Source organism: Acartia tonsa, chromosome 8 (assembly GCF_053477335.1).
Source record: "Acartia tonsa isolate MP-2025a chromosome 8, ASM5347733v1, whole genome shotgun sequence".
Lineage (NCBI taxonomy): Eukaryota > Metazoa > Arthropoda > Copepoda > Calanoida > Acartiidae > Acartia > Acartia tonsa.
This window is the reverse complement of record NC_137267.1, coordinates 19,517,552-19,541,976: the sequence shown is the minus strand read 5'-3', so window position 1 is coordinate 19,541,976 and position 24,425 is coordinate 19,517,552. Positions and strand designations below refer to the sequence as shown.

Here is a 24,425-nt window from a genome sequence, read left to right as displayed (position 1 = left end):
TTTTTGAAGAAAAACTTAAAAACGTTAATTAAGTATGAAAACTATTTTCTTCGATTTTTCTGAAGTTATTATCGCATTCTATGGGTTTTTTATTATCATTTACTTATATCGAAAGTGCCAAACATTGTACCCTAACTTATTCATTTAATAAAAAACCAGCCGTGTATGATATATTTTCTACCTATGACAAACCCAAACATTTTTTCAAATTTACGTTACCTCTTTAAAGTCTAAAATTACTAAACTTCTTATTTCTTTATAGAGACGGACATATGGCCATACTGAGTTCTAGAACAGCTCTGCAAGTCTAAACCAAGCAAAATTGTCTGGAAATTTTGATCTAATTGACCAGACCAAATTATAACTGCATTTTTTATTACGATCTTGGGAAAATTGATAATTTTTATTGTTTAAACTGTAAAAATTACAATTATGATATTTTTTTTTTTGGTGGTTTGATATCTGAGCATGTTTTCATTTTTACAATTTAATTTCAATAATGGCCAATTAAAAAAAATAATTACAATGTAAAATTAAAGAAATAAAAACTATTTGGCCCCCTGAATTACCGTCGGTGTTATTCTCTTGTAAATTAATATATTGAGTTTACTTATGGGCTTTTTCTGCCGCCTTTTGTACCCTTCGAGTTTAGAGCACCTAGATGCTAGAAAAGATAAAAAGTAAATATATTTTCATGGCTTTGGCTTTGATTTTGTTTATTTTAATTACAGACTTTAGAAATATAACAATGCATATTCAATATTATCTATAACCCTTTGCTTACAATCATACTTGTTTTCAGACAATGAAACAAATATAGCAATAAATTTTGAATATTTGCAGAGAATGACAACTTTCTATCTCAATTGGAAAAAGCGGGGGTCTACAAACAATAAAATTATCATTAGTTTAAAATTTTTGGAAAAGCAATTATTTGAACCAGCGTATATTGTCCAATAAAAATTAAGCCATACAGTACAATATCATTGGTCATTGGTATTGTATGACGTCATTTTTTATTGGACACTATATGCTTTTATTTACAATTGCCATTTTAGGCTATTTTAAATTGGGAAAAGATAGGTATTCGTCGTATTAAAAAACAAATATGCTGTACAAAATTGTTATTGTTCTTATTGCTATTTGAATTAAAAAATAATCGTATTGCAAATTTTGAGTCACCACCCCCAATTTGAAGATATATTCGCTCAGGAATTCTTTACATTCTATGAATTTATTAGACAAAAAAGCTACTAGAGTAGACCATTCAGTTATAGGTTTTGTCAAATGGAATTAACTACTGCTAATATGTCTAACATGTGACATGTGCAGGGAGAGTAGGGGATTGCCTTAGCCCATAAACAGGCGCAACTCATTACCATGCATAATTAGGACTTCCACACAAAGGTTGTCAATTATAGAATAGGATATTACTGAACCTAATATCCTACATTAGGCGTTAGAGTATCGCATTCTATTACAATCTGATAATGCTCTGTGGCTGCTTTAGGTAATTACTTGAAATCGAAGGAGAACCCTGCCCCAACGAGGTGAAAAATCTGATATTTGCGTAAAAATTATGGGTGACAATAACGTTATTGATAAGTCTTAAAACAGTTAAAATAGCAAACATCGAGAATTAAATTTACTAATATGCTCAATTTTAGCTGGCAATTCTAAAAAAAAATCAGTTAAAATTAACTCTAATGGAACTAAAAGTGGGTGGTATCTTTATTTTTAAATTTTATAATTCTAATTATCTTAGACACAAGGGGAAATTAATGACTTAAAAAATAATATAAATTATTTTCAGTTAATAATAAATTTTGAGTTACCGAGGTTTATAACTATGTAAGCCCAGGCCTTTATTTGTCTTAAGAAACTAACTATTGCAACCCTTTGATTGAACGACCTTTGTCTGGAATGTGTGCATGCTACAATTGTAGTTCTAGACCAATAGGATTTTGCTTATTAAGGAAGATTCCTATTTAACCATAAGCCATGTTTTATCACTATAACTTTTATCCCTTACAAACCCAAGAATAAAAATCTAAGATAATAGTTACATAGAAATTCATATTGGTTAATTTCACGCTAAAGCTATTCGCGCAATTTACAGTATTTTTCCGAGGATTTTTTCCGTTCGTGTTGGTTGAAAAACATCAATTCTGTAGCTATTCTATAATTTATAAATTTAGTTTGGTCTGTTGGTTTGTTTTTATAATACGTATTTTCAGTCAACGATAAGACGTTTTAAGTAATATGTAGATGCATAATTAAATCTAAATGTTTTTGTTTTAATTAATTTTTTGTGCTTACATGTTTATTAGTTTAAAAAGTTTTTCTTTTTTTAAGGTAAAATACATATTTATTACCTTCTCAATACATTTAATAGACTTTAGTTAATTACATCACATATTTTTTATTTGTATTTTAAGGTTTAAAGCTAATCTTTTACTATTACCATATCCTTATACTAAAGTAACAGGATGTGTGTTTGTCTGTGTGTTTGTACCGCAGGATCTCGCTAACCGCTAAACCAATCGGGTTCTTCTTAACAGGGTAGCTTCACATAGGTCCCCCCCCCCCCAATTTCTTTTTACTTTTTCTTTTAAAATCTAAAATTAGAAATTAGGTTATCAAATTCGACTCCCCCCTCCACAAGTGCCCCTAGAGGCCTCTAGGGGGCGTAGCCGCTAGTTTAACATAAACTGAGGTAGGGAAAATGAGCTGTATATTATATTGCTCCAAAGTTTATTTACTCCTACTGACATTCGTTGGCTTCAAATCTGTTTGGGGTATGGTATTCATTCTTCTTATTCTTCTCAGGTTTTACCATGCACGAAGTAGCAGTGTTCATGTTTTTCCACCAATAGTTTTAATCTTCATGAAGGGCATTAATAATTATCATCATTTATATCATCATTTATATCTATTATGGAGGACTATGAAAACATTTATCCATATTAAATAGAAGGAATTATTGATATTTTATTATTTTAAATTGTCTGGAAAATAAGGGAAAAAAGCTTTAAATTGAAGCAGGTGATAGATACAAATCTAAAAGTAGATTTTAGGAAGTTTTATTTGACCCCTTCTTCAAAATCAATATATAATTTAAATTAAGGCGTTATCTTAACATTTGAATATTTTTTATCGTTCTAAATATAAATCCAATCAATCTATCGACCAAGCAATCAATCTATCGATCAATTAATCTATCTATCGATCAATCAATCAATCTATCGATTAATCTATCGATCAATTAATCAATCTATCAATTGATATTTTTATCTAAATATCTATCTATCTATATATGATCTAACGAAATATCATGTAACAGATAAACTAAGACTAATATCATCTTAAGGCTATTCCTAAAGACTGCTTGTCAAATTGTAATCATAATACAGTTCTAGTTCAGTGTAGACTTTATTAGTTTTGAAATCTAAAATTCAAGACTTTAGCAACTATTTTTAATCTGTATCATTAATCAAAGTTATCAGTATTGAAGTTTGCATTGAGTAATTGACTTGTAGAGTTGTAATTTTGAATTATTAAGGGTCGCAACTTAAATCTTGTGAAATCTTAAAGGACAATGGACGGTTAATTGATTACCCCATCTGTAAATATGTAAAGCCAACCAATCAAAATTTTAAAAAAAAGTACCCAAAAGTTTAATACAAAGAATGAAAGAACGTGTATATATATGTATATTTTAGAATTTAATATAAAAAAAATAAAAAGTCTTCTATAATATGTTTCAAATATATTTGGGTATATTGCAGTTTAGCTTTATAACACAAAATAGTCTTGACAGAAAATAAGTCATTTAAGTCATCCACTCTTTAAATTACGTGTTGCCGATACTAAATATTATCATATTAAACTCATTAAATAATGTTTATGCAAAATAGATGTTACAACATTTATTTATTGGGTAATTTCCCTCAAATGCATTTTGAGTAAGGAACCCCCCCCCCTTCCTTATTTTGACATAAATTGAAAATATGTGGGGGGGTCTTTTTCATGCCTAACTCCTGCGGGGGCAATTCGAACGGTATTAGCCAGTACCAAATATAACCTAACCTACCTTGACCTGAAGAAATAAACAAGAAAACAAACAAACTTCCCTTTTCTTATTTTGAATATATTTCAAATAAAGCGGAGGAAGGTTAAGTACTCGATAACTTTGAGGGAAATAGCCATTCATTATAATCTAAACAGAGGGTGAAAATTCTCATATAATATTCTATATAATTAATATGTTTATCATGTTTGCTAACGTAAGGATGACAAAGTCCATAGGAAGTAAAACCTTTTCACTGGACATATAATAATAACAAGGCCATTTGTCTATTCTGTAAAAAATAATATTTTTTTAATGTTCTTCTTTTTTTTTCTTGTTGTTATTGCATGGTTTTAAAAAAAAGGCTTTTTGTCCTTTTATATCCCTTAGGACTTTCAAAACAGTAGTCTCTTTTTTTTACAAGCGGCTACGCCGCCAGAGGCCTCTGGCAGAACGTAAATTTTTTTCTACTAAGATCAGCTGCTTCCCAAAAAATATCTAACATCCCGTTAGGAAGGAGGCACAAGTTCCGTCAAACACGATTGTTTAGCGATTTATATTGGATGGGTGGTGCTAACCTCTACCAAAAATGTTATACAGTTGCACAGGAGCTATGAGAAACTACATTGTAAAGGAGAGACATATTAGTTGAGCGGTTAGTGAGATACTTTCGGTACAGGCACACATACATAGATCCTGTTACTTTATTCTTATTAGGACGGCTCCCCGGGTCCTCATATGTAACCTGTTCCTTTGCAATAAAGTTTACAATAAACCCCATAAGAAGTTAACATTTCAAATATAATAATCTTAAATCGTTTAGTATGAACACTTTCTATCTCAAGGTTTTTATTTGAAATACATTTCCTCATTGACAACTTAATAACTAATTTTTTTACTAATAGACGTAATTTAGATCTTGGTATATTATATGGAATTTAATTTATGTTCTGAATTTGGAGGTGAAGTTGGGGGGGGGGGAGAGTTCTTATCCCCCAATATTTTTGAGGTTGGGGGTATAGATAATTCAGCTTTTTAAAATAATCTTTAGATGAATGCGTTGAACCCTGACTTATAATTGCTATACTTTTCTTAATATTTTCCTTCTTGTTTTTCAATTACCTTTCAAAACATTTGGTTATGCATTTATTTTTTATTATTAATAATTTAGATTTAACAATAAAATAAATATTCATAACTTAAATATAACAATTAAAACTATAAATGGTTAAAATTAGCAAATTCTGTAGGGTAGAAAATATTGTTAGTGAAAAATCAAGGTTTTTGGTTTCATAAATTGTGTTATTACAAATGAAAAATCAAGGTAATTTCTATGGAACCCCTTCTAAAGCACATAACCCCCCCACCCCCACCCCTCCTACATTTAAAATTTAAAATTATGGGGGTACGGGTAGTTTTATGTTGTTTTTTCTTACTTAAAGTCAGGATAGGTTAGGTTATATTGGTTACTGGGTAGCACGTCAGGATAACAGCAATACCGATATAACAGATCTATAGTATAGATGTATATACAGATAACTACTTGCCTTCCTTTTTCAATATCCTTCTTCGTCTGCTACCAAATTATTTCCTGCTACTTGGCTGTGTTAATACACACCACGCCATTTTGGTTGATTTTCAATCTTCCAATTGAAAGTGGGCACAAGGACTGTGCGATGGGGAGATACAGTTATTTAACCGTTTTCCTCTCTAGTGTTTTACTCTAATACCGGTATAAAAATACCCCCCCCCCTTAATTAATACAATTAATTTTTAAAATCAGGTTGGGGGGAGGTCAGTGCTCGCCCTACACTTTAATGGAAAGTACTACATTTTTTTTTATCAAAAACCGAAATAAATGACAGAAGCACACAAATAAGCTAAAATCATAAAATTTATGTCGAATTTTATTGCTAAAATAATGGGATATTGTAACTGATAAAATTGGAAGTTGAGTGTAGATAAAAAGACACACCTACATTTAACCCCATCACCTGTTTGTGTGTTTATACAAGACAGATCATTTTAGCTCCCCTGAAATATTAAGGTGCTTCGGTAATTTCCAGCGAGCACAAACCCTTTCTACGTAATAAATGATTTGTTTTTTTCTCGTATTCATTTGAATCCGGTGGATAGGAACCGGTTCTAATGAATACGAAAAAACTATGTCTAGCATCGTATTATATCCAGTTTTCTACGAATATAGAAATGTACAATAATAAGATTAAAACCATTTTTTTAGCCGGTGCCTTCGGCACCACGGGGCTAATTTTAATCTTATAATTGTACATTCTATATCCGCGGAAAGCCGTTTATAATACGATACGAGAAATAACTATTCTTAAATTAAGTTATTTTAAGTTTGTTATTAAAAAAAAACACTTTATTTTGATTTATTTTAAGAAAAGACGGTGTTTCTGTGCTCACCAGACTCTTTGAGGAAAAGGCTTTTATCATTGTTAAATTCACCAAGACAAAAAAGACCTTTAAATTTTTCACTTCAAATTGTATTATATAGTACCAGTTACTGCGCGCTTAGCATTAGGGACTCTGAATTTGAACGAAAAAATCTATACAGCTTCATGTAATAGGATAAAATCTAAAAATTACTAGTTAAAAATTTTGACAAAACTATTTATAAAAATTTAATAAAAGTTTTTGAGCAAATGAATATAATAACGTGGTTATATACGTTTGATGCCAGTGTAAATTACGGTCCAATATCCCCTCCCTCCCTGGATAAAAAATGTGTTAAGACGTGTGCGAAAAGATTTATTGAATTAGAATTATCAGGATGTATTCTTAACAAGCCACCTGCCTAAATTTTATTTCTTTTTACAGTTAGATACACGTATATATTACCGTGTATTGGAGGTCTTTTTACAGTTAGATACACTAATAAATTTTGTGTGTTGGAGGTCTTTTTACAGTTAGAAACACTAATATATTTTAGTGTGTTTTACAGGTAGATACAATAAAATATCTTTGTGTGTTGGAGGTCTTTTTAAAGTTAAATACACTGATATATTTTTGTGTGTTGGAGGTCTTTTTACAGTTAGATACACTAATATATTTTTGTGTGTTGGAGGTTTTTTTACAGTTAGATACACTAATATATTATTGTGTATTGGAGGTCTTTTTACAGTTAGATATACTAATATATTACTGTGTATTGGAGGTTCATTAGTTTGCTTAAAATAATTGGTTACTTTTAGTTTATCTTGGTTGTGAGTGTAGGTGAGTTTAAGTTATAGAAAAGACCAAAGAAATCTCACCATGGTCATTGTACAAATGTCTTTAAAAAACGTTGAAAACTAGAATTTTACCCTATGTTTTAATATGAAGGGTATATTTTTGTTTATAGTATAGTGTTTCTTGTTTCTTAAATGTTTCAGTTTATGCTCTTTTTATAAAACAACAGATTTTGCTTGACACGTCCTAACAAACCAGCTAACATTCGCACAAGAATTATCTTTAATAGAGAATCACACAAGCCACTATCGAGTTAGAAATACAAAACAAAAGAAAGTAAATTATGATGAAATATTTTCACTCAGGGGCGGAGGGGACATTAAGCTGCAAATTACAATAGTATCTACAATTTTTTTAAAAATACGTTCTCCTATTCGTTGGCTAAAATAATCGTAATCTACAGTCGGGTCAATTTTGTTTGTCCCCATTGTGGATATACAATAGTTTATCGTCTTTCCTTTCAGATCTTTTTAAAAGCGAAGCTTTTCTATAATCAGGGTCGGTTAGCCCGCCGGAACGGATAGCTTTTTCGTTGATTTAGACATGTTAATAATTGTCCTATCAATTTCAAGCTTTACATTGTGATTTTTTAGTAATTAGGTACGATTTAGAAAGCATGCAACTCTATAATCGTTTCCAGAATGTTCGTACGTCTATTCTAAACATATTGATTATTAACTTTTTTAACAACAAATTTTATGTTATATAATTATCCTATTGAAATGATATTTGGAATACTGATTCCTAGGACAACAAAGTACAATGTTTTCAGTCCTAAAAATGTAAGAACGTCCTTAAACATTATTCTGAATTTAAGCAGTTTTTCAACAAATATACTTTATATTTATTTCGACTTTTATACATTTATATTTTGATTATTCAGTTCTTACGCTCTACAAGTGTTAATGTTTGTAGGTCCAATCGTTTAAGAGCTTCGCTTTCATTGATGTTGCCATCCTTGTTTAATTTTGTTTTGTTAAAAAAAGGAGAAACGTTTTGTTTAAGGTAATGTTAGACTTGTTTAATATTTCTGTCTTCAATTAAAATATCATTTCTTTCAAATGCTTTAATAGGTCAAATCATAAACATTTACTACGCCTATACATTACAATAAACATAATTTTAAACAAAAGGAACAATTTTAATTTTGTCCATTGATTGGTTTTGAATACTTGGGTTGGTTTGTTTATATCTGTCTGTATCTTAAGATCTCGCTAACGGCTCAACAAATTTGATTCTCCTTTACAGTGAAGCTTCTTAGAGGCCCAGAGTAGGTTTATTACTATTTTGGAAAAGGGTACCTCCACCTTCCCAAGAGAGTTCACCTCTGGAAAGGAACACTAACCCTAAAAAATATATTTACTTATCGTTTTTGAAACTATAATGAAGGGTCAACTTACCCCTTCCTTCCAGAGCCTTCAGAAGCCTCTAGGAGCGTATCTACAATTAAGGTTATATAGCAATTAACAAGGATGACAACATCCATAAGTAGCGAAGCACAAAAAATAAAATCATAGATGGTAATACAGTAAAGGAAAGGACTATCAGGTCCTAAAAGGACATTATCCTAGGACTTTTAGAAGTTGGCCGAAATTGACCGCAAAAAAGTTACCGATATTTCCCCACCACCGGGGGAAATATCGGTAATTTTTTTCAACCTAAAAAAAATCGATGAAAAACGGCCAAACGGCCAGTCAAACATAAATAATCATAATTAGTATAGGTTATAGGGATTATCCACAAAAAGTTTCATAATGATCGGACTATTCCTTCTATGTTAAAAATGAATTTTTTTGAAAGACGCGAATTTTCGATTTTTTTTTTCAAAAATTTTTTTAAAAAAAACTTAAAATTAATATAAGAAAAAAACGTATTTTATTACTTTTTAGGCCTGATCCTAAAAAAGCTCATATTGAACTATAGATTTAGCCCAAAAAACATGAAAATTGATTAAAAATTGACCTCAAAAATTGAATTTGAAGCAAAAGTGTCATCTTTGCAAAAAATCTTGACTACATTTTAACCTTAAAAAAATCGATGAAAAAAGGCCAAACGACCAAACAAGCGTAATAAATCATAATTAGTATAGGTGATTGGGATTAACCACAAAAAAATTCATAAAGATCGGACTATTCCTCCTATGTCAAAAATATTTTTTTTTCAAAGGACCAGAAATTTTGATTTTTTCCTCGCAAAATTTTGATTCAAAAAATAAAATTAATTTTTTTTTTGTTTTTTTATCTGTTCTATTCATTTTTAGGCCTAATTCTTAAAAAGTCCATATGGAATAATATATTTTACAAAAGAAAACATGAAAACATGACCTTAAAAGTTGAATTTTAATTTCTTTTGAAATTACCGATTTTTCCCCCGACGCCAACTTTGGTCATTTTTGAAAAAAATATTAACCCGATTTTAAAGCTCTCAACAGATTTGGAAAAAGCGGGCAATTTCTAGTTCAAAAAGTTTTTCAGATCAGCTCTAGGTCTTACCAATTTTTGTGTAGGTCGATCTTTACACACCTACTAAAAAATTTTTGGAAAAAAAAAAATTTTCGTCCGACTTTGAGACCCAATAAGTACCCTTAATATTCATCTCACAAAAAATTCATTTTATACTTTTTTGTAGGCAATTTAATAAGGAACAAATTTGCTTTTATGTTTTTTTCTGTCATTTGAAAGGAACATGGAGAAAAAGGTCATTTAATGAAGGTAGGTCGAAATTACCGAGAATAGCCCCTTACCGAAACTTCCCCCCCCTTACCCTACTGATATCCAAAAAAAGTTTTAAGATTAGCAAAAAGATATGGAAAAATTTAAAAATAGCCAAAAACCTGCAAAAAGGACCGTCATGGTTGTTTTCTTTAAACAACAGGAAATGTAATTTAGATATGTATAACTGAAAAAATTTTGGAAATCGTACCATAAACACCAAAGATAAGGAGAAAAATGTGAAAAATAAAAAAAAATAGCCTTAAACCTGCTGAGAGACAGTCTGACCGTCATAGTTGTTTTCTTAAAAGGACAGGAAATTTAATTTTGATATCTATAACTAAAAAAATTTTGGAAATCGGACCATAAACACCAAAGATACGGAGAAAAATGTGAAAAATACAAAAATAGCCTAAAACCTGCTTAAAGGCAGTCTGACCGTCATAGTTGGTTTCTTTAAAGGACTGAAAATTTAATTTAGATTTCTATAACTGAAAAAATTTTGAAAATCGCACCATAAACACAGAAGATATTGAGAAAAATGTGAAAAATACAAAAATAGCCTAAAACCTGCTAAAAAGCGGTCCTACCGTCATCGATGTTTTATACTTAATTGTGCTCCTTGATGATGGGAATGTTGTCAAAAAATTTCAGCATTCTATCTTTTATAGGAGCTGAGTAAATCCCATTTCCCCCATAGCGTTACGGACTGACTGACGGACTGACGGACTGACGGACTGACGGACTGACGGACGGACAAAGTGAATTATAGAGTAGCTTCGCTACTAATAAATAAGGTAGGTTTCGTCTATTAGCATTGGGAATCATCAGGGATCTAAAGGGATAAGACAATGTTTGATAAATTTATGTACGTTTGAACATAAAACATAATGCACTAACCAATCAAAATTCACTAAAGTCCCCAAAGTGAATAAGCCAACGATTAAAGAAACGTTATTTCAAAACTTTGGGCACTAGTGTAATAAACAACCGATTACTCCTTATCTGTCTTTGGGGAATCATACTTTTTTTTTTACAAAAATTAAGAAATGAACAATTGTGTTTTTAATTCAAAACTGTTAAGATCGTCAAATTTTAAATCTGTACTATTTTATAATTGCATTTTTATGGGTTCAGAAAAGTACGAAAATCTCATCAAAATTATAATCTAATAATAATTCATTTAAAACTAGCAGCTACGATCCTGAAAGCCTCCATTGACACAATAGGGGTATAGGAGTGATTTCTCATTAAATGGAGAAATTTCTATGATTTACCAATGCAATGGCAATTGATGTAGAATATACGTGGATATTATGACAGGGGAAAATGTCGTCAATTTAGGTTACAATATCCCCTCGCCTTAATTGGTCAGGCCGTTTATCACGTAGGATGGTAGGTAATGGGGTAAGGGAGCATTTTTCCTGGGGATAGGCAAGCGACCACATTTTTGGCGTGCCGGTTCAATCGGGATTCGGAATTATTGATTTGACTGCGGTTGTCGATCCCTGCTTGCTTATCTCTTTCCCTCTTTTTTATCCCCTTTCTCGAGTTAATCGCACATTCAATAATGAGTTTCATAATGTGATGTATAAATAAAAATGATGAAAAAACACTTGTTTAAAAAACTGCTGTATTCCTAGATTTTTGCACTCCATGCTTGCAGTTTCTAGCCTTACCTCGCTCTAGTGATACGTTTAGTTACATTCTCTCTCTGTTTTCTACAGTCTTATAGTTTACAATTTAAAGAAAACATTTTCTCGTTTTCATCCGAAACCGATTGATATCCGATGGATTAGAACCGGTTATCAGCAATACTGAAAAATCATGTATAGCATTGTAATACAGAAAATTTTTCACGAATATCTAAATAAAAAACATAAGATTATGATATGTTTTGTTTGTAGTTTTTATTTTAATATCCGCGGAAAGCTGTCTATACAATGCGGTAAAGAAATATTCTTTACAAAGCTGAACAGATTTTTTCACTTTAATATTACTGAGAGCACCAATGAGAGCACAGCATTTTATGAAATGCCGCGCTGTGATTGGCTTAAATTCGGCTCACCCTGATCTGGCTCACCACTAAAATGATTTAAAGGTCCAGCTCTGTGAAATAAAAGCATGTTTTTTTATAATTCATTGAGATTTTAAGAAAATTATTTTACCCTAATTTAAAACCTTCTATGGACCTAAAAAGAAACTTCATTGTCAAGGAGAACCATATCGGTTTATCAGTTATCGAGATCTTTCGCTACTGACACACACACAGACAGATGGACAACCTTACTTGCATGTAATGAATAATAATCTATAAAAAATACCTGTTATAATTTAAACTTGCAAAAAAAATGCATCAATAATTATTAGGTTTTTATAGTTACTATTTTATTGTAATGTTTACTACATTTATACTACCGTAATAAACAGAAATAATTATATATAATTATGTATAGGTATGCATGTCTTAAAATTTTTAATTCTAAAATTTTTTGATTCAATTTAAAAATGCTTGACACACGTGGTAAATCAATAATTATTAACTGATCCGCAATTTTTAAACTGATAAGGATCAGACCAAGTGAACCTACTTAAATCCGTAGCTGTGTTTAAGTAGTGGCTGTCTATAGTGCCCTAGCAAAATAGAGATAGATGTCACAGATTTTGGTCTATTCTTTTGACGCCATAGTAGAGGGAAATAGAGAGGGAAAAGATGGGGTATAGGGTGTTTCCTAGCGTCAATAGATTAGGTAGGCCAAAAGCAGTAACATCTATCCCAATTTTGCTAGGTCACTAAAGACAACTAATAATTAAATCCATTAGCCATCTTAATCATTTATGCCATGAAATGTTTGTTTTCATTTTAATACCTTTTTTATAATTGATTTTTCTAACCACATGATTGATTTTATGTTAATCGTGGAAAACTCTCTATAATGCGAGACGACACATGATTTTTCAGTATGGCTGAGAACTGGTTTTAATTAAGCGGAAATGAATAGGGTTGGAAGCCATGCATGAAAACTTATTCTTTAAAATAATCAATACATAATTAAATCCAACAAAATCTGGTATAAAAAATATGAATTGTCTGTTTTAAATCAAATATTTTACAGAGGTCTAAAAGAACAAAAATGAAATATTCTAGATATTTATTTTTAAATAAAGTGTACAAAAATATCAGTTTAGAGACAGTTGTGTTACAGCAAAGCTTTTGTACATGTAGGTTAGGTCCGTACGTACGTCTGTAACAAAAAGCTCCTATCGCTAATTAGAATTACATGTTCAATCTATTCCAAACTTAGAATGATGATTTGTGAAATGCATAATTTAGTAAGCAACTTTATAACCAAGTTTTGAAATGTTAGTATGTCCATATTAAGCATCCTGTATTTAGTAATTTTGACGGAATTTTTTTTTATTAATATCAAATTTATATAGGTTCGTTTGTCTAACTGAATTGTTGAGCTTTACTTTTATAGATGTTATTATTCTTGTTTAAATCTACAGCTGCTGAAAAAAACGTGTCATAAAGGATAATTTAATTGTATAATACTTTTTTTTTAAAAAATTAGTCAAGGACAGTATTAATTTTGATTCACCCTTATCCAGAACTAAAAACATACTTTTTAAAGTCTTAAATAATGTTCCTTAAATAAACGAGCAGGGTAAAACAAGATCAAATTGTAAAGTAACTTTGCTGTGATACAATTTGGTCAGAATATTACCATTAAATAAATTTTCTTAAAATTTGTCAATATTAATAATTTTAGACTAAATGTGTTAACAATTTTTGTAAAATGAAATGTTATACTATAGTGAATGAATGATCTATCCATCTATTATTCATCTGATTGTGCAAATACTGAATGAAACTCAGAAAAAAATAACTTGTGCGAAAAATGCAAGGTTAGAAAAATTTAAACTTAAAAATAAAAATTAATAAAGATGTCATGTTAAAAAAATTTTAAATGATTAAAAGAATTATTATTTACTTCCTTATACATAGAAAATCATGATTCAAGATTTAGAAAATGTGGTTCATTTTCCTATGAAAATTCTAGCTACTTACTAATCGCATCCGCTCGTTGTCGGGGGGGTGATGGGTCGAATCTCGGTCCATCACCGCGTCAAAAATAAGGACACTATTTACTATTAACTTTTATAAGTGTCATCTGCGAAAGTCTAATAAAAATAATTCTTAAATCAAATATAAAGTTCATTTTGTGAATTTTTTGTTCAATTTTTAAAAAACTTTGTATTATACGTAATATACACATTTTAATATATTAAGATGCAAGATTTATTAATTTCTTTTCCCGACCCTTATGATATAAACTAGAAATGTATTATCATATACAAAGCATCCATTTTAGTTGATTTAAAACAATTATTAATAAACATGAGATCACTCTTTCTATAGATTTTTACAATCTTACAATGTTATGTTATGTTCAAAGAACAATAATCTTACTTCATTTCCTGACTAAGTGCCTTAGCATTTGAACTCTAGTTGTAAGGTTCAGTTAATACATAGTTCTACCGACTTTTTCTGGTAGCATTTTCCTTTAACATTAATTTCGGTGTATTTTTTACAAGGGGATATATTTTTAAAAAAAGTCTAGCATAGTGAGCATAAAACAATTCTTTTCAAACATTTACAGAATTAGGATGGGTTAAACAGGTTTAATTCCCCTTGTATATTTTGCGAGAAGGAATGGCAAAATGGAAGATTTTTTGTAAATTTTTACTCATTATCCCAAGACTAACGCAAACAAACACAGAAAAGGCCATAAGATCAAGGAGGGGGGTTATGTTATAATGCAAGATTTAGGAAAATGTTTGCTTTTTCTTGCCCTATTATACACCTTACTTATTTACTTTTGTTCAGTGATATAATTAATCTATGCAAACGTATTAAGATTCACAATAAAAAGATGAGTGAAGGTGGATTTTATTTCGGCATTTCCGTTTTAGGGTTAAGGTGAATAATTCAAATATTTTTATCCTTAAAAAATATAATTTACTTATTGGCTATGTAGTAGGAAATATAAATCAAAATAACATGGAGGGGTATTTATTTTTCTAAATGCTTAGCCTCTGCGGGGCTACTTTGTCCCCAACATGACATATCCTAACCTAAATAACCCTCCCCCCTCTTTAAAATAAGTCGGGGGTTTCTGTTCTTTGTTTGACTTGGTACTTGGAGGTTTTTCATCGATGTTTTTGTTTGAAAACCTGTTAAGTACATTTGTTTAAAAAGAATGACTAAATGAAATATTCGACACATCCCCGCAAAGCCAAGAAGCAAAGCCCAGATTACATGCACATGTACATATGTCTCTAACTCATACATGAATATCAACATCGAGGGTGCACACAAAACTACATAATTGTAATATTTTGTTTTAAACAGTAAATTACTATGGGGAGGGATGGGACATTGTGCTGTTTATTACACTAGTCCCCAAAGTTTTAATATATATTTTCTTAAGAAGTTTAGAACTTTAAATGACTTTTGACTATTTGGTTCAATTAGTTGAAAGTCCAAACTTTTCAACCATTAATTGTGATTTATAGAAGGGGTACTATTGCTTATCTTATTGGTGATGTACATTAATTCATCAGCCATTGTCTTTTTCCTTTAGATCACTGGTAAATAACTGTATGCTGTCTTTGAATAGCTTGGAAGTTTCCTATTTTGAAATAAAAGTTAAACTTTAATTGCAACATATCATCAAAAAAATGTGAAGAAAAAATTAAGTAAATACTACATACACCCTTAATACAAAAAAAACTTATTTTTAGCAAGAAAAAAGCAACACTTATAATGAGACATATTCAGATTTCAGTTGAATTTTTGCTTCTGTCCTTTAAACTTCATATAAATATTCTTTTAACATAAAAGTCATTCATTAAAGATGATGTTTCTTAATATCATTTAAAAGTTAAATTTTTAGTGGTGATTTTTAAGGTATTGTTGATTTATTTTTACTTTTTGCACAGTTTAGTGTTTTCTTTTAAAAAATTTAAACTATTTTTAAAGTATGAACTTTCATAAACCAAATGAGGACATACTTTTTATAGAATTTGATGTACTTATAAAGTATTTCGATTTAGAAATAAAATGATTTAATTTATTCATTCAATGTTTTAATTTTTTGTTCTTAATGCACAGGTGAATTTTGATATATAAATAAAACTTTCTATGTTTTTGTTTTAAAAAGATGATAATCAATTTTATAAAATTTGATGTACTAATGAAGCTTTTCGATTTAGAAATAAAATAATTTAATTTATTTATTAAATGTTTTGTCATTTTTTGTTCTTAATAAACAGGTGAATTTTGATATATAAATAAAATTTTCTATGTTTTTGTTTTAAAAAGATGATTATCAATTAATTTTATTGTATAATTAAAAATAAATTCCACGTTGTGTTATTTACAGTATTGCACATTTAAATTATCACAAATCCTCACTTGTTAAATTTAATCATGATTTAAAATTTACTTATTTGTCTATCTTTCTATGTAAAACAATCATTCTATTAAAGCTATTTGTAGCCTTCAAATAGCTTTATTTAGAGGTATGTAGGCTAAAACATTTAAACAGCTAATTTGCTTCAAGATCGATTTTGCTTACAAATTGTTTAAACGCGCTTGTTTTCCTACATAATAAAGCTAAAAGGATTAGATAGTCTTTTTCATAAAAATATACGTGTATTTCAAAAAATAAAATAAAAAAAGACACCATAGGAAAAATGTCTTATAAGATAAGAGGGTGAATTAAAGTAATGTTGATTTTATAATATTTAATAAATTATTGTAAATAATCGTCTTGGACTTACGTAATAATACCTTTATTAATTTCCAATGAGTCATTGTCTAGGCAAATTTTTATTTGTAGAAAGAGGAGATAATTGTGTAATTAACAAATTATAGGAATTTAGGTTGGTTAAAAATTAAATAGACTTAATAGATAAATAAAATAAAATTAGTTACTATCAGATTATATTTATAAAGTTAGAAAACAAGGATGACAACTTCTACTAGATTAAATTAACCTTTTTAAAAGTGAAAAGTGTATATTATATAGCAATCAATTATTAATTAATCTCATTTTTCCAGTAGCTTCTAGGAAGGAAAGGACAGACAGAAAGTACTTTGGTATATATGGCAGCTTTGCTTAATGAACAAAATGATCCCTAAAACAGAATAGAATAGAATTTGATACTTTAGTAATATTTAATAAAATTAATTGTTATAACTCCAAGATGTCAGTAATGACAATAAAATAAATAATTCTTGTACTTAATCATTTAATTTCGTAAAACAATATGCAGTCAACATAACAAAACATGATGATCAATATTTAAACCAAAAACTTGTACATTTTCTTCTAAAATGAGAATCGTTTTTATTTCCCTTACCTATTTCTAAAACTTAAAGGCTTACAAACCCCTTTCAAACGTCTTTGCACGCTATAAAAATAGTACAAAACGAACAGATCTCACTCTAGGTCATCAAAACTATGCATATCTATAAAACATAAAGTAGACTTGACTTAGATCAGAAAATTAGATAAACACATTATTCAACTGATACTTTTAATGTTTTGTGTATTTTATGCTAAATAGTGAACAGTAATATCTCGTAGATGGCTGAACTAATTTGAATTAATAATCAAATAAATATACAACTTAATGTTTTGGGTTTTGATCTATGGTCGAATTCTAAGTAAGAACTGTCTGTCTATTGAAACAAGTAATGAAAATTAAGTCACAAGACAAACAATTAGTGTTTTCAAATTATAACTCATTTTCTACCATACAGTTAGGGTTTCATGATTTTTTTTATAAATATCAAATAAACATCGAAATATAATTATAGAATGTAACTTCAATAAAAAAAAATAAAGCAGTAGCTTTGATTTTGATTAGAGATTTTTTTTAAAGAACTAAAGTAATAATTTTATCATGTTTGGTAGAACATTTATTATTTACATTACCCCTTTAAAAATTTCCGCCCCCTTTACTCCCACTTATCGTCAATACTAAGATATCATAAAAAAATTTGCAACTTTCAAATTTGCAATAATCTGCAAAATTTTAAATGCGCAAATATTTTAACTTATTTCTTATTTTCTAAACTGAATTTTGGACCTGATTTATTCTTTTTTCCATAAATTAATTTCAAATAATATAATAATATAAAAACTACAAGTGTTGAATATTTTTTAAATTGTCAAAAAGACATTCTGTTATCTTTTTATTAAATTGTAGATTACAATCCAAATAAAAAATAATAATCCTACTATATAAAATAGTCAGCTTTTTTTGTCTGTAAAGAAGGATCTCGCTAACTTCTGAACCGATAGTTCTCCTTTACCGCGAATCTTCTTATAGATCCTGTGATTGTTTAATGCCGATTTATTTTTATAAATAAGACTGGGAATGGTTTTATGCTATTTTTCTTCTCTTTCATATGCCTTCGAATATTTACATACATTCTGGTAAAAATGCTCCAACGATAATTATGAAATCCTATAATTATCATTATGTTACTGATGGTGGCGAACCTAGTATCTAGGGGCAGAGAAAGCCAGAAAAAATAGTCTAAAACCATCTTTAAAATAGCTTTTAAAAAATTCAATCGGATCAGTAGATGTCGACAAATAAACCTTACTACTTATTGTAATAGAATGAGAAAAATCCTTCATATATTTTTCTAAATCCTTTAATTATTAAGATGATATACCGAACTAATGCTGCTTTTTGTTGTTAGGACGTGGTCAAATCTCCTCCAGCGGGTGCCCAGAAACCTGTCCTGCGTGCAATATGCCATTTGACAGGTAAATAAATTCATTTCAACTTCACTGGCCTATCGTTGGTCATTTGTATTGTATGACGTCATTTTTATTGGACACTCAGGGCTGTTTCCAATAGCATCGGCAACGGCGACAATTTTTTTTCAAATTTAAAAAGCTTAAATTTGGAGTATCTAATTAAACATAAGTTTACAGAACCGATTTAAAGTTTGCTCAAGACCACGGAGATTCCGGACCTGCAGGATCATACCTGGCCCCTTAAATTGGTCGAACATTTTTTAAAAGCATGTTGAAATCGTGGCATTTATTTGTGTTCGAGTACCCAGCAAAGTTTTTGGCAGCTTGTGGCCGCCAGGCTGGTCATAGTTTTAAATTTCTAATCCATCTTAAAAAGTTACTTGATCAATTAAAGACTCAAATTCTATCATGTTTCAGTTCTCGACCCAGTAAGCGCCGCCTTATTGATACATGCGGTCATGAGAGGTGTCTAACTTGCATTAATAAGTCTGATCTTTGTCCTCTCTGTGCTGTTATAGGTATCAATATAGATAGATAGATATATAGATAGATAGATAGATAGATAGATAGATAGATAGATAGATAGATAGATAGATAGATAGATAGATAGATAGATAGATAGATAGATAGATAGATAGATAGATAGATAGATAGATAGATAGATAGATAGATAGATAGATAGATAGATAGATAGATAGATAGATAGATAGATAGATAGATAGATAGATAGATAGATAGATAGATAGATAGATAGATAGATAGATAGATAGATAGATAGATAGATAGATAGATAGATAGATAGATAGATAGATAGATAGAAGAAACATTTAATATCTGATAACTTGCATAAAAAGCAGATAAAAAAGTTTTTAATACAAATATTAACAGTTAAATTGAATTTCATTGTTATGTTAAAGCTAAACATATACATATCTTATACTTTTTGTGCTGTTTTCATAACGAAAGGATAACAAACAAAAAAGATACATGCGTTAAATGCTAAACAGCTGTTTAAGTAAGGTTATGTATACACAATGTAGATAAAAAAAGTTAAATATCCAATTTAAATTGATGAACATAATGCGCAACAATTAATCATACCTAAATATATTTAGGTTCAAGCCCTCCTAAAATGTCAAGAGTGCACACATCTCCAAAAGTGCGCCGCGAGGGACTTTCAAGTTTACAGCACTCTGAAACCTGTTCCTCATCACACACGTGCTCAGAAACCGGTTCTAGCGTACACAGCTCGAGTGTACACAGTGGCTCTGTCGCACATGCGCCACTAGACGCTGAAGACAGAGTATTTCACACACTCGGCCGGCCAGTCAAAAGTAAAAGTAGCAGCTTTTTGTTCCAGCATGGAGCTCTGAAGCCGTTTCTTACTCCAACTTTGCGCAGACCATCATCTAGGCATGTACAGCAAGTACATCCCAGCGGTACACCTAGGAGACCAAAGAAAGCATATGGAGAAAATGTGGATCCCCTACTTCAGCATTCAAAGGTAAGCACAGCATAGTTCTATTGTGAACTTGATAAATGTTGAAATGCTCAACTAGGTTACTAGACAATCAAGACAACTGCTGAAACAATGTATTACTGGTTATTAGGTTCAATAATAAATTAAGACAAATAAAGGTTTAATAATGAAATGTTTAGGATGCTAGTAGTGGAACAGATAGTCATCATGAAGCCTGGAAAAGTGATGAGGGTAGAGATGACCTCGCTGATACCAGCAAGGAATCAGGTATTATACCAGTCTAAATTTCAAATCCAGGTTACTTCATTTTAATCTTAAAAGCAAGTGTAGTAAAAAAATCTTCTACTATAAGAAATTTTTATAACTACTAAAAAAATACCTCCATTTTAATTTGTTTGTTTGTATTAATTTAGGGCGGGTTAGGATAGGTTAAATTTGTTTTCAATAGCTCCGCAGGGTAAGGATACCGAAAGTATTGCCCCCAAAAGGTGAGGCATAGGAAAAACATTACCCCTCTACATCCTTTTCTTAGTTTATTTTGAAAACAAAGTGGGTTTTTGGATGATTGACAGGAACTTTGAGGGAATTATACAATTTTTTTGTAGGATTCTGCTCCAGTGGCTCAGAGCTTCAACCAGTTGTCAGTAGTCCTCTAGCTTCTAAATCTACTGGCATTGTTAGTCAAGTGTTCAGCAGCAGCACCCAGTTGCAGTCTCCTGGTAGCAGCACTGGTGCTATCAGGAAGTCAATTCTGAGTCAGGGAGACTCGAGAAGAAATTCAGCTGCTGCCAATACAACTAAACTTGTTTCTTTTGAATCTCAAATCAGGTTAGTTTTTTTTTAATTTAAAATTTTTTTTCATATAGAAAACTTTATGAAATGTGTTTAATCATTAAAGAAGTTGGATTTACCTGATTTTGCACTTTTGATTGTAATAAAATGGGCCCAATAAAGCCACAAGTGTCATCAATTGCAAGAAATTTTTGTATTCCATTTTACTGCATTTTTAAAACACACTATCATAACATTTTAAATGGGATATTTTGTTCAGTTTGTTTCACGGTTCTTCCAAAGCTTTAATAAGCTCCCCTCATGAAACCAAAAGTTTAACAAATGTGTCAGAATCATTCAGCAGCCCTCAGGAATATATTTTTATCATGTATATGTATGATAAAGGGTGAGCAAAAAAAAATGCGTAGATTTTTGAAATTGAAATTGCGCGGCTTGTGTTAATAGTAGAAAAATGTTACACATACCATTAGAACCGCTATGAAGTCTATTTTTTGGAAATATAAGAACGATTCCTCTGCTACGCATAGTTAGGGAGCTACGTGTTAAAATGTCCCAACTGGCGTAAAACTTGACTTGCGAGTAAATCATTAAAGATTAAAGTAAAGGGTATGCAAATAAAAATACGTACATTTTTAAAATTCTAGTTGCTCAGCTTGTGTTAATAGTAGAAAAACGTTATGCATACCATTAGAACCGCTATGAAGTCTACTTTTTGGAAATATAAAAACGATTCCTGTGCTACGTATAATTTATGAGCTATGTGGTAGAATGTCCCCACGGAATTAAAACTTGACTTGCGAGTAAATCATTAAAGATGAAATTTTTCCACTTTTCTCACATTTATCAATACAGCTCCTAAACTAAAAATAGCACAAAAATCGTACTTATATTTCCAAAAAATAGAGCTTATGACGGTTCTAACGATATACATAGCATTTTTCTACTATTCACACAAGCCGAGCAGTTTGAATTTTAAAAAGGTCCGCATTTTTGCACACACCTTTATTTATCTTTAATGATTTACTCTCAAGTCAAGTTTTAAGTCAGTTGGGACATTCTTTTACGTAGCTCCTAAACTATAAGTTGCACAGTAATTGTTCTTATATTTTCAAAAAATAGACTTCATAGCGGTTCTAATGATATGCATAACGTTTTTCTACTATTAACACAAGCCGCGCAATCTCAACTTTAAAAAGGTACATATTTTTTTGTATGCTTTGATCTTTAATGATTTACTCGCAAGTCAAGTTTTAAGCCAGTTGGAACATTTTACCACATAGCTCCTAAACTATATGTAGCACAGGAATCGTTTTTATATTTCCAAAAAATAGACTTCCTAACGGTTCTAATGGTATACATAACGTTTTTCTACTATTAACACAAGCCGCGCAATTCCAATTTTAAAAATCTACGCATTTTTTTTGCTCACCCTTTAATATACAGTTTTAACCTATTATATAAAGTAGTAAGGTTTTTTATTGTCTGAAGTTAAAGTTTTCAATGTATACAGAACTCCTTTAGTTCTCTTTAGTAGGGAAGCCTCACTTAGGCACTGACATGGTTTTGGGCTATTATATTTGTAGATTTAAGTCTTGGTTGGGTTTTAGGATATTTTTTCAATCTTAGAAAAAAACTGGTACTATTTTTATGAAAGGTAGATGAGCACTTAAATCTCGTGTTCTTCTCTTTCTTCTAATGTTTGTATGTCCCATGCTAAGTATGAACTTTTGTGTGTAAATTTTTTTGGATAGTCAACTGAATTAAAATCAAAATCAACTTTAATCAGTCCTTTAGTTTCATTTGGTTCAATAAATACTAAATTGTTTAACCCTGATAATTTGAAAAGTAAGCATCCTTGATTTATTTTCTCCTTAATAAATGAAACAAATCAATGTTCATTATCAGACCCTTCCGAAATTAATTGACAAACAAATATATATGTATGTGATACAGGGCTCGCCCAAATTCAGTCAGAAAACTACTAGTACTGCCAAAGCCAAGTTTTTAAAACATAAATCAGAGCATCCTTTGCAGAAAATTCGCCAACAATTTAAGGTTTGAATTTGTTTTTATATTTTTATTTATATCCTGTTTATATAGTAACATTGCAAAATTTAAATTTCAATACTTTTCCTTAAAGAACAATCATGCACAAAAACATACTATTCCCACTATTTGAAATAAATAGGAAAAGGGGGTGGGGGTTGTTGTGTATGTGTATCCTTTCTGTTGGTTACTGCGTGGCTACCCTGGACCTATTATAACCTAACCTAACATAGTCTAAAATGAAAAATAACACTGCACAAAAATCTCCACCCCCCTTCCCCCGTCTTATTTAATTTTTTTCAACCCAATATTCCCTTATTTAAAATAAACTGAAGGGTGTTAGCTTATGCCTATGTGTGGCTACTCTTTACCCAATATTACCTAACCTAACATTACCTAAGGTAACAAAATATTACCAGAACCCCTCCCCCCCCCCCCCCGACCTTATTTTTCAATTGAATAAACATTTAAAACTACTAATATAAAAGTTGATCTAATTAATAAATTTTCAGGCAAAATTTACCGTTGGTCGAAAATCTTCTAAGGGAGCAGAAAAATTGTCAGAACGTCGAAGCCTCAATTTGTCAGGTTATTATACAATTTGTTTCTACAACGTGTCCACAGAAACGTGAATAAAAATTAAAATGTATTGTATTTTTTAAAAAAAAGTATTGCAGATTATTTCAACAATTATTTTTATTTTGTCTTATTGTATAAATAAAATTGTCAGATGCCAAAACCGAGCTACTATTCAAGTCAACCCCTGCTCCAGCCCAGCCATCCCACCTTGACCACTCAGACTCGGACACATCCTTGATGACCGCTCGGACCGGTCACCAGCGGTCATCCTATGACCTGTTCCCGGTGCAGACACAGCGGTCATTCCAGGAGCTGCCTGCGGATTTGCGCTGGGAGGCGGGGTCGGATGTGTCCACGGTTTACTCTGTGTCCAGCACTAACTCTGGCTCTGCCACTAAGAGCAAAGGTAGGAAAAATATTTTCAGGATGTCCTGGACCTCCGGGCCAACAAAACTGGAATAAATTTCATATCTTTTTTAATATCCGCGCACAGCTGTCTATAACACTATGCGATACAAATATTTTTGTATGGTAAATTTCTGCTGGTTTATTGACTCCTAATTTGCCCATCACAGGAAATCTTTGTAAAGTTTTACAGACAACCAACCTTTTGTGTTGAAAACCCCTTATATAACATTTTTTGACCCATT

General features: G+C 30.5%; 1 protein-coding gene across 6 annotated transcripts in view; it reads left to right on the top strand.

Moving 5' to 3' along the window:
• Positions 1 to 24,425, top strand: part of LOC145325448 (uncharacterized) — a 143,326-nt gene that overhangs the window by 60,337 nt on the left and 58,564 nt on the right. For 4 of the 6 annotated variants that reach the window (XM_080168430.1, XM_080168428.1, XM_080168431.1 and 1 more), the window contains exons 2-10: positions 18,818 to 18,884; positions 19,296 to 19,396; positions 19,994 to 20,382; positions 20,538 to 20,625; positions 20,964 to 21,186; positions 21,410 to 21,501; positions 23,105 to 23,205; positions 23,709 to 23,784; positions 23,927 to 24,181. In XM_080168430.1, the coding sequence (XP_080024556.1) occupies positions 18,871 to 18,884; positions 19,296 to 19,396; positions 19,994 to 20,382; positions 20,538 to 20,625; positions 20,964 to 21,186; positions 21,410 to 21,501; positions 23,105 to 23,205; positions 23,709 to 23,784; positions 23,927 to 24,181 (1,339 nt within the window). In that variant the 5' untranslated portion in view covers positions 18,818 to 18,870. Of the gene's footprint in view, positions 1 to 13,803; positions 13,942 to 15,953; positions 16,007 to 18,817; positions 18,885 to 19,295; positions 19,397 to 19,993; positions 20,383 to 20,537; positions 20,626 to 20,963; positions 21,187 to 21,409; positions 21,502 to 23,104; positions 23,206 to 23,708; positions 23,785 to 23,926; positions 24,182 to 24,425 lie in introns of those variants that run through there. The other 2 variants (XM_080168427.1, XM_080168433.1) reach the window with 2 other exon arrangements.